Consider the following 11,027-nt stretch of genomic DNA (forward strand, 5'->3'; position numbering starts at 1 on the left):
ATGGACATCGCGAGGTATTGGTTCAGCGAGGAAAGTTCCTTGTCGACTTGCGCCCAGGTCGCTGTATTCTTAGCGCCCGAGTCCTCCAATGCCTTCGAAAGACGCTCTAATTTCGTGTCGAGTATCCCGATCAAAGCGGAACACCGACAGTGATCTTTCGGAATCTGCACTGGGGATTGGGTACTGTTTCGGGGGACTCTTCTCTTCGCTGCGGTATGCATTGCACCCTTGACGTAGAGGCAGCTGGCACAGACAAACGGGTCAGGAGAGTTGGCTAGTCAGCTTATCTGGTCGTCCTGTAAACCCGTGCATTTGAAATGCCACCAAGCTTTGCAGGCGTGGCATTGCATACCGCGTTTGACGTTCGACGGGCAGACATTTCGCCCACATCTGTTGTGGTCTATCAATGGCTTCGGAGGGCAATCGGTATAAATTGATGTTCTATTTCGGACTAGATGTAAAGTAGGAAGTGTGCGCAAAATATAAAGGGTTATCACTCAAATGTTTTGTTGGAGTAATAAAATTCAACAATTACTCGTCTGTACTCTGTGAGTAGATTGAACAACGAAAAAATTTCACGAATTTGCACGAGGGAAAAACGAAACCGATTTCGAACGTACCGCGGTGCCACTGGTCTCCCACGCGACTTACCTTTACCAGCGTCTGTATGCTGTTTGCTAGTTCCGATGGGCTGGACTGGTCTTGCTTCCTCACGACCGGGAAAAAATGTAGCCGGAGTGATTGTTATTGCACAAACCGCATTTATAACCGCTTGTACGATTTTCCACCTTGCAGATCTGGTAGCATGCACGGGGAATGGAAAACTCGTGTGGTGGACGGGCACACCCCGCAGGGACGGTTGCCCTACTACGTTACATCATGGCGCATTAGCATACCCGCCATCCCTCCAGTAGCTCGGATGAATCGCCCATCGCCGGTGGTTCTGAGCCTGGCCTTTAAGACTAGGAATCCAAAAGGCACTACTAATTTCCTTTTGTTGCTGCAGGTGTTGGACTGGCCTCGGTTGAATTATTTACCTCGCGACGCCACGAACCACAAATGGAAAAAACTGGCTTCTCGTCTGTCAAAAAACAATGTACCTGGGATAGCCTGAAGATACTCTACGACGCCTATGGCCTGCATCGACGTGCCTACTTGAATTCTTACCTTCTAAGGTGAAGAGCGGCCGTTTTCCAAGGACGGCTTGACTGGAATTGTTCATGAGTCGGCGTTGAGAGGTTCGACAGCCCAGCACACAATGAGTAAAACTCCAACGCACCTCCGGAATACGCGGTTACTATGTCAAAGGAGGTCTGAGGCACTCTAGCATTTCCAAGACACTAGCAACCGTTTTCGCAAGGATAAACAATGTGTGGAATGTGCAATGGGTATCGGAACTTTGCGCCTTGATGCACGACTGGCATTTTTGCATCATCCATCAGAAATTCATGGCGTAGAATTGAGGCCTTTTTTTCCAGCGTGAGAATAGGAGAAAACCGTTCTGATCTTTCATTGAAATATTCGTAACTGATAGTCAGGAAATTTGGGAAACCGGTTGTTAGAAAATAAAACTGTAGTAATAATTTTATGGGGATCATTTTCGTCCAGCACAGCTAACTTTGAGGTCGGTTCGCACGATGCCAGTATTTCACGGTAAATTCAGGGAAACGTAGCGCTTCGGGCTCCGATTTTCTCGCAAAGTGGCAATCGTTTACAGGGCGGGCACTATTTTACGTTGTATAACACAACATTGGTAAGTGATGTGATCGGTACTAGCCAGTATGAGAGCATGCTGAAAATACGCACTTTATGGGGAAAGTTTTTAGGAGGTAATTGGCACGGGCTAAAATTTCAACAGCCATCCTTTTCCCCACTAAGGGACAGGTAGTATTTCTCCGCTCTTCCTTGTGTCCTTTTTCTACCAGTGTTGCGCACCTCTTCATTTTGGGAAATTATGGACGAGATAATGGAAGAACTGCGGGATGCGAGGACGAAATGAAAAACGGGCGAAACGAACAGCGGAACAAAGCAGATGATGGATAGGACCATGATAAATAATACAATTTTAGGCAGGATACATGGAAAAGAAATCCTTTTATCATAAATGTGGCATCACAGATAACCGTCCATGGACTGCTGCACCGCGTTCACATCCTAGGTGTGGGCCTGCCGAATCTGCAAGATTCTACAGCCTCGTATCTTTCATGGAAGGCATCAGGAGGTGAAAGTCTTCCATGTAAGCAGGAAACGGATGGAGAAACTGATACCCTCGGACTCTCATGGTGCCCATCAAGGTCATCATTCCGAAGACATCTAAGTTGTTTGAACCAGTGACACCCTGAATTTGGGCGCTCAACACGGATGTTGGCTTCCGAGCCGTCCCGGTATGTCCTGTCGTTACTTCTTCATATAGTTTCGTCCAGCAAATGTTGAGTGAAACGTTTCCGAGTACGTTATGGTCCATCAAAAGGAGGGCGCATGGATATCACTGGACTCAATCGTAGAAGGTTTGGTACATCACCCCCTGTTCATCGTCTGTAGTTTAATTTGATATGGAAAATCCGCCTATTCGTATACTTCAGAGACCATGCCAGACTTCAGATAACCAAACTTCACAAATTTTAAAGTAGGTGGTCACTCTATGAGTACTTACTTTAGGCCGCCAACGACGGTCAAGACCTTGGAGCAAAGGGAGGCTGATTATGCGGCTGCCAGAAGACGAATACTAGGCTCAGACAGTTCCGACGCCGATGTGGACGACGCGTCCAATACGAAAGGGTAAGTCTTCTGTTATGTAGCTTGTGGTTTTGCTTTCAGGCTTGTGTTTTACCCATTGAAAGGTAGTCTCCAACGCCAGCGTTGAAACCTGCTAAGATGGGGGTGAGAGTGACCTGCCGCACTCTTAGCCCACTAAAAACGCACAAGGTGTTCGCACTAAAGTATTCGGGTTGCGTTCTACCGGCAGAATACTGTCAACTCCGGTCTTTAGACATAGAAGGCATACGAAACTTGTCGATGTGCAGCCAAAACACTCGACTTGTGGCGGAAACACCCGTTCGGCGATAAAGGTTCACGTAATTCCTTTGAAACCTAATGAGGCTGTCACACGATTCGCTGTGATACGTTGGGATCGGTGTGGCAGTTTGTGCATATCCATGGCTCATTTAGGGCAAGTCCAAATTTTATTGATTTAGGTTAATCACAACGTTGGAAACTTTCAAATCTCAGGGCTATTCAACCGTCTCTGTTAAACATGCGAACGAATTTATCCGCGAGGAAGCCGTTGAAACATGTCACTGACCCTCTGCCTTTCACACCGAACAAGCCGGTGGCCTGCTCGAATCCGTCAACTTTGTCAAACGCCCTCAAATTTTCTCCGCGGAATGGCGGTTATGGGCGCCACATATTTTTGCAACAATGCCCCTGTAGAAAGACGAGTACCAGGTCCTTTCCCGTCCACTGTTTCTCCACTGTAAGGCTTTGAATGTAAGCAAGTGAACTTTATAGTTGTACTTCAGGGCACCATTGCCGATGTGGCTGTTTAATGACGAGATTCAAACGTGAGTCTGAACACAAGCCCTTTTTTAACACCCGATCGATATGCGCTTATTCGAGTTTGCTGCTCAGTATTTGAAATATCTCGATTCTTGCATTTAATTCGCAACTTGTGTCTTGGTCTTGAAGTCAACTGTTGCACGTACCGAATGATCTGTCCAGGCTGGAAATGTTTCCGTGCATTGTGCAAAACTTGAACGAAGTTTAGACAGCGAAAATTTGGTAGGGTAGGCAAAGGACACTGCGTTAGTTGTGGAGGCACGGTCCACATCCCATGATAGAATATCCGTGATCCTTCCTTGCGGCGATAAACCACCCTTGTCGAAACATTTCGCTAACTTGGTTGGGACGTTAGATGTCGTCAATGTGTGGCATGCCTGCTATTAGTCAATCCAGGACGTTTGGGTAAGTACTTGGGGATGCGGACATCTTGAAGCTCGTGTGAGTAGCTAGTACTTTTTCCCGTATCTTTGAGGCATTTGAAATCGACTTCGTACCGCACGATCGGGTCTTGATGCTAGTTTTCACAGGCTTTGTTGTACAGCACTGCTGACTCCTCATGTATGTCTCCCTCTGTCAGGAACACCAGAACTTCGGGTTCTGGCAACGGGCATGGTGGGAATTCTTTGCCTCGACAGTCTCCAGGATCAAACATAAATGCGACAACTGCCACGCCGTTAATGTCCATACAGGCTACCCCAGCTTTGGCTTCTGATTTTGGGACATCCACTGTAACATCTTCGTTGACCAGTAACGGTGCTGTGCAGCCTCGTGTTACACATAATGGTAGCGCTCGTCAGTGTTTGGCCGTTGTAAACGTGGCACAGAAGCTCCAACAGCAACCACAACCTACGCCAAATTTGGCACGCCCAGTCATACAAACGCAACAACCACGCCTTTTGACCACTTCTGCAAGTAGCCCTTCTTTCTTCAACCCCCGTACTACAAATCAGCCGGTACCCCTGTTTCCTTCACACACGAATGCAGCCAATACGGGTCTTTTACCAACACCGCCGGGTTTCAATTACTCCATGCAGAATGCGACATTGAACGGCGGAGGTGGGATTCATCATTCTCATTCGGCCGCATACGCTCTGATGCAGCACTTTGGGCTATTCCAGCAGCAATATCAGCAGGCGTTAAATGGATTTCAAAACCACCTGATTTCGCCCACAATGTCCCAGACAGGGGCTTCGCTTAATCCTTTCACTTTCTCGCCCGTCGCTTCACAACCAACTGCTAATCAAAAGTGAGTTGGTTTCTGTTTTTAGCTGTTAAGAAAATGGTGGAATACGGACTGGAATTATTTTCATTGTAAAATCTAGACAAACTTGAAACAGCCGTTCAGATGTAACAGCCCATTGGTGCTCACCTGCCGTGCGACCCTAGGGAACCACTTGAGCAGTCGGGATGCTGAAGCTGGGTTCGAACCTCGGACCGTTCGGTCGGTCGTTTTGTGCCTTGACAACTGAGCTGTCTCAAGCTAGCCAGACTTAGCCATTTTTGGAGCATAGACGGCATTTCTCAGCGCAGGTACCTAGGGTGTCTTAGCAGGTTGACTGGCCAGTGTTCAACGTTTATCGGTTCGTTTGGGCAATGCTAGGTATGACGTGGTCCCTAGTTTGTGACTTCTGAAACTGTCCGTAGAATCGTCTTTATTAAAACTTTAGCCATGATTATTCCCTGTAAACTGAGTTCGGCTCTATTTTCCAACCCATATCTTACTGTCGTTAATTTCGCGGGTGGGAGATCAGCAAAACAGGTAGCAGTTTTCCATTGCCAACCTACTTGGGCGGTAAACTGCACTTGCCTTGTGTGTTGTGTGTCAGCCTGATGCGCCATCAGTAGCACAACGAACTGGTAAAGTCTTACTCAGTCTAAGTCTGTACGATTAATTCATTCGTCAAAAAATCGTTAGCTGTAGTACAACCTACTTGGGCGGTAAACTGCACTTGCCTTGTGTGTTGTGTGTCAGCCTGATGCGCCATCAGTAGCACAACGAACTGGTAAAGTCTTACTCAGTCTAAGTCTGTACGATTAATTCATTCGTCAAAAAAATCGTTCAGCTGTAGTACCCTTTCGGTTCTTAACTGCCGTGTCAACACAAGGAAGCACGAGGACCAGGATACTTCCAAACAGGAATGTCTTCGTCAGCACTAAACGGATGTAGTGGTGAATGTGCAATACGTTTTTCATCATGATTGTCCGATTTTTACGACTCTGAGGGTTGGTTTTAGCTTGATGGGTCATTACTGAGAGTACATTTTTGACCAAGAACATATCGCTTGGAATTGTACTTCAAACTCAATTGGGAAGACTGGCATCAGCACTGAAGTCTATGTTAGTTGGCTCAGAGAGTGGATCGAGTGGGGAGTATAGGCGATTTCCTGTAAATCGACACTTGTAACAGCTTTTGACGCATAATCGGGACTCGCTAGAACATTCAGGAATGTGGAAGGGAATTCCCCTACCTCAAATGTTTGAGATATACAGTAACGGCATGGGTGCATTCTTTGGTCTACTGTTAACCCTAATGTTTATTTCCGGAAAACTTGTGTGAATACTTTGTTCTTCATTGGAGTGATTATTTAGGATTCTATGTAGAAGCGCATTGTTACCTATCACTGTCCGCTTCGCTATCCTGTCGGTAACTTCTTTTAATTTTTTCCAGGTACACACATCCATCAACCTTCAACTGAGCTGTGTTTGATCCGAATTGTGGTTAGGTTGCGGTCGCATCTTTCTATCTGGACGCTTCTGTCTATATGTCACATGCCATCTAGGTGCGAAGTTTTAAACTGTCGTCTCGGTTGCTCCGTTTCGTCAGTTGTCCGTCTCAAATGTCCGTCTATGCGGTGCTGCTTTTTTCGTGACCCTTCCCTCGATATTTTGTTCTAATTGGTCTGTTTTATGCATATTCAATAAAGTAAAATCCAGGCAACTGTTTTTTTGATTATCACAAACTCGAACAGACGTGAACTAAGTAGGTCCGGTTAATTCCCAGCTATCCGGGTTTCGTGAGCTAGCGTTCCTGAGTGGTACGTGGTCGGAAGTGTTCTAGCAAGCTCGCAGATGCCTGCTCTACCGCTTCAAGAGTCTAAACATCCGTGGCTGCTCGTTGTGTTGATATTTGTCCTAAGGAGTTTGGTCCGCCGTAACTGGTCGTGACGGTAAGGTTGTTTTGTGTAGTGGGTTCTAAGAGTTCAAACCTCAGCACGGCCAAAGACGCACTGCTGAGCTCAGACGGGAACAAAACATAAGTGCTTTGACGTGGACTAACAGGAATAGATGCACCGGGCTCGAAGTGTTGCTTTTGGAACAGCAGTAATGTGAGTGAAAAAATTTGGAAGCAACGCTGGAGTCGCCGTAACGCTTGCGCACGGTTATTTATGGAGGCCAATCATAGTTGGCAGAATCACATTGTTATTCTGGACTTCACACTACTAATTTGTCGCTCTCCGTGATGACGCTAATTTTTTGTGGAAGGTGATAAGATAATCCCTTGATGCGTTCCGGGTGCCCATGCACATAGGTAGACAGAGGGTCTGGTAGCAACAAAACACCTTGGTTACAAACTGTGTCCCTTAATGTCTCTAGCCGAGCACTGTGCTGTCGGAAACAACGGCTCGTTGATAATTTGTGTTGGCCTGCCATTCATCCAAGCATAGAGAGCAGCAGTCGGAATCAATCAATCAATTCAGTTTATCGGCTATAAACCGTGTACCGTAGACACATTTGTTCCATCTGCTACAGTTTCAGTCACCGGAAAACGGGAAAGTGGAATGTACAACCAAGCCTTGGAGGCGGAGGCATGTTCAGTTGGTTCGGGTATCTACACACTGAAGGCGGTAGGTTTGATGCACGAGCGCGACTGGCTTATTTCCGCCGGAGTCACTTACCACTGGTGATTTAAGTCCCCGGGTCCCCATCCAGGGAGGCGGCAGTTGCCCACCCTACTAAGTTTACTGGTTAGTGTCTTCATGCTTTATTCATACACTGTCCATCTCTCGGTAGCTTCCACTCAGCACAAAGCTGGGAGAAAGAAGCTGTGAGGTAGACGGTCGTCTGGCATGAAGAGTACGTGTCCTAACCAGCGCGACCCACGGGGCGTGAGTAATTCCTCTATCGCGGGAGAGCTCCTTTTCCTAAGACCATCTAGCTTCCCTTAGCTTTACTAATCCGATGTTCCCACCAGACCCGACCAATGTTTCGGAGACACCGATGATCAATCACTGACATTTTCCGTACGTCCTCTGCGCGTAGGGGCCACGTCTCTGATCCATAAAGCACTATGGATCGCACTGCCTGAGTGTAAACTCTTCCTTTGACAGCTGGTCTCACGTCATGTCGGTGTCAGAGGTTGGCAAAAGCTACCCTGCTCTCTCCTATTCGAGAAGTACCCTCCTCTCCAGCCAGACCACCGGAACTTGTACAGCTGCTCAGGTAAACAGATTTGTCCACGACGTTGATTGGCTCACTTGCAGTTATGAGGCGTGGGTTTGATCCCACTCAATCCTGTAGTAGCACTTTGCAGATGTGAAGCGCGTGCCACACCATTCGGCAGAGTTGTTTAGGTTATTTAGAATCGTTTGCATTTGGGAAGGATCTAAACCAAGGAGAGCAATGTCGTCTGCATACTCGATACCTGTGAGGGAATGTCCCGGGAGCATTTCGACTCTTGAGGTTCCAGAGGCAGGCAGAGAAGTTTGAAGCAGCGTCTCAATAACAGTCGAAAACCAAAGTTGGGTACCAAAGACCCACCAGTTAGAAGTTTCGCGCTTGACGGCCCAACTATGTTAAGCTGAATGCATCATCTGTTCTGTCTCACATCACCGATATGATTTAATGCAACAGCGATCTTGGTCACCACATGCGTTCGGGGATTTTCAACACCTGGCTAGTCTATCGCGAGTGGAGCTTGGGCACACTTTTGGCTGGGAGTTGAGCGTTGTGCCACGGAGTTGCCGATGCTGAAGTAGCTGCCAAATTCTGGTGGACCTTAATTGTGTGGGCTCCGAGTGATTCCTCCCTTGGGAATATAGATGAGCTTAGGATCGCGGACGAGTTGACGGATTGGATGACTAGTGTCACTTTGGGTACTGGCGTGTAGATCACTTGTCAGTCACTTACCGCATTGGTGGTGTGGTTTTGACTTGCAATAATCAAACGGGTGCGGTCGAATCCCTCCAAACATCTTCAATGCGTTGTGCTTGTCAGTAAGAAACTGATTATCACCGACGGCACATCAGTGCCAAAGCCGGTGTCTCGGTGCCATATAACCATTAATTTATTTGAGAGTCTTGTGAAGGAAATAGTAAGAGTTTATGGAGAGGAGGCCCGGTGCTGGCGTACTACAATCATCCCAAACTGTCTAAATCTCCAGGCGCCCATTCAGAAAGTGGGGATGGAAACCGGTAAAAGTATCACTGACAACTACTGGCCATCCTACCTGCAACGCCTCCAACCATGTGCATGAGTGATCACGTGGCCTCCACCCTGGAAGGTGAATCGCATCGACCGTACCCATATTCTTCATAACTGATTTCGTGCCCCTCCTCCGGGTCAAAGATTGACCACCTCTACTTGTGCTGCTCAGGATTGGGCAAGGAAGACAGCACTCGGGTGGGCGATTGTTATATGCGCAATGAATAACCAAACCCTCAGCTTTTGATGGTATACTTTCTTCTGATGATTCCCACCTTACACGATCTAACACCCGCTCTCTGACCGTTGTTTCGTTCCGGATTTGTTAACACCAGCCTTCACGAGCTATGGTTCTGAAATGATTTACCAATAAAATAATCATTCAGTTACATCTCTCGGTGCCTAGCTATTATCATCTTCAGGTGTAAGAACCGCATACATGTAGTTTGGTTATAACTGCCACGGTTTCGTTTGTCGAGGGTTTGGGGAGTTACGGGCATATAGCTATGCTTTGAAGGTTGCAGCCACCGCCAATACAGGAGTCTCGGTAGTCTTGAGATCGGGAGAAGTCGTGCAATAAGGTAACAGCTTGGGTGCATGCGCTCAACTGGGCCATGCCTGACAGTGCCTCTAGCCATTGATGTGTCTCCATCCAGAGAGGTGGCTATGGCCAGCGCGGCTATTCTAGCTGTTAGTGGCTTTTGTCATTGTTAGACTTACCTTGACTCGCTTCCACTCTTCCCATGGTGGGTGTACAGGATGTCAGTTGACTGGCACACGGACCACTTGACTAAGCCAGCGCAACCTATGGAGTGTGATCATTTCATCTATTATGGGCGAGTTGTTCTTTCCGAAAACCATTCGACCTACTTCAATTGCTGACCCAGAGTTCCCACTGGAGGAATACTCCGAAGACGGTGATCTTCAAACACTGAAAATCTTCTGACGTCCCCAACGTGCAGCGACCAGGTTTTTGACCCGTGTAATAATATGCAGTGAGCCGTCGCATTGTAAACTAGACCCTTGACAGATGAGCTAATGTCACGTCTACGCCACAGCAGCTTCACCACAGCTGCTCTGGCCTTCCTAATCTGGATGGAAGCATAGTATTTGGTTAGACCATCGGGACCGATACAGCTGCTCAGGCAGGAGGCTTTTCCACTACCTTGATCGGCTCGTCCGAAACATGAGTTTGGAGATCAAGTCTATCCAGTTTTGCAGTAGCACTTTATACTGCAGGTGTGAAGCTCATGCCATACCAAGTTACACAGGTCTTTCTGGCTAGATGTCACTCTGATTCCCACGGCAATTGTTACAGTACGCGCCACATCCAGAATGCACAAATACGAGGAGACATCCTTGGTCGAGAGAATGGCTTGAGTTATGAATCAACTCCCTTGGAGCTTCAAGCAGATGAATATGATGGAGAAAGCTTATTTTGTGTTACCTTGGTCAACTAATGGCGCATTAGAAAAAAGCCTAAGACCATGCCTCCGGATGAGATGACTCGGAGCGCGAATTTCCGACCGGAAGGTCCGTGGTTCAAACCCAACCTCTGCCTCTCGACTTCCCCTGTCTTGAATTGGACAACCTGGAACTATCCTAGATCTTGTGTTTCCTTCGGGTGGCATGGCAGTTAGTCACCGGAAGGGTGTTATATCTGAACGATTATCTTTTATTTTTCATATGCCATCGGACTTGTAGTGACAATTCCGTGGTAAATTGGGGTGTGATTATCGTAGGTGAAAATCCTGGAAGGGAATCATTCATACACCAGAACATCCATTATCTTCCCAAACCTTCATTCTCAGAAAACCGGCTAACACCCTAATAGCTTTGTATGATGGTGTGGCGACACACCCCGTCTCTAGATGCTCAGTCCCTCGAGAAGCGGTGGTCGTGTCCTTCACACAAGATTACTTGGGACTCAGAAGCGTTCCCTGAAGTTGTTCTAGTCATTGAAGTCGTATTTCTTGACCACACGGTTTTTCCTGGTTACCGTCAAGGGTCCTTCTAATAACAATACGAGCCTTCCAGGCGCAGTAATA

General features: G+C 47.3%; 2 protein-coding genes across 2 annotated transcripts; one reads left to right on the plus strand and one right to left on the minus strand.

The window, feature by feature from the left end:
• Positions 1 to 261: 261 nt before the first annotated feature.
• On the minus strand, positions 262 to 7,537 carry T265_10295 (hypothetical protein; the record flags this gene model as incomplete). Its single annotated transcript, XM_009176621.1, has 3 exons — positions 262 to 441; positions 897 to 954; positions 7,455 to 7,537. 3 exons carry the CDS (start codon positions 7,535 to 7,537, stop codon positions 262 to 264), a joined length of 321 nt encoding a protein of 106 aa, XP_009174885.1.
• Positions 2,323 to 6,498, plus strand: T265_10296 (hypothetical protein; the record flags this gene model as incomplete). The annotated part of the gene is made up of 3 exons (XM_009176622.1): positions 2,323 to 2,778; positions 4,136 to 4,804; positions 6,227 to 6,498. 3 exons carry the CDS (start codon positions 2,642 to 2,644, stop codon positions 6,252 to 6,254), a joined length of 834 nt encoding a protein of 277 aa, XP_009174886.1.
• Positions 7,538 to 11,027: the final 3,490 nt, after the last annotated feature.

The sequence above is a fragment of the Opisthorchis viverrini genome (assembly GCF_000715545.1).
Source record: "Opisthorchis viverrini unplaced genomic scaffold opera_v5_350, whole genome shotgun sequence".
Taxonomy (NCBI): Eukaryota; Metazoa; Platyhelminthes; class Trematoda; order Opisthorchiida; family Opisthorchiidae; genus Opisthorchis; species Opisthorchis viverrini.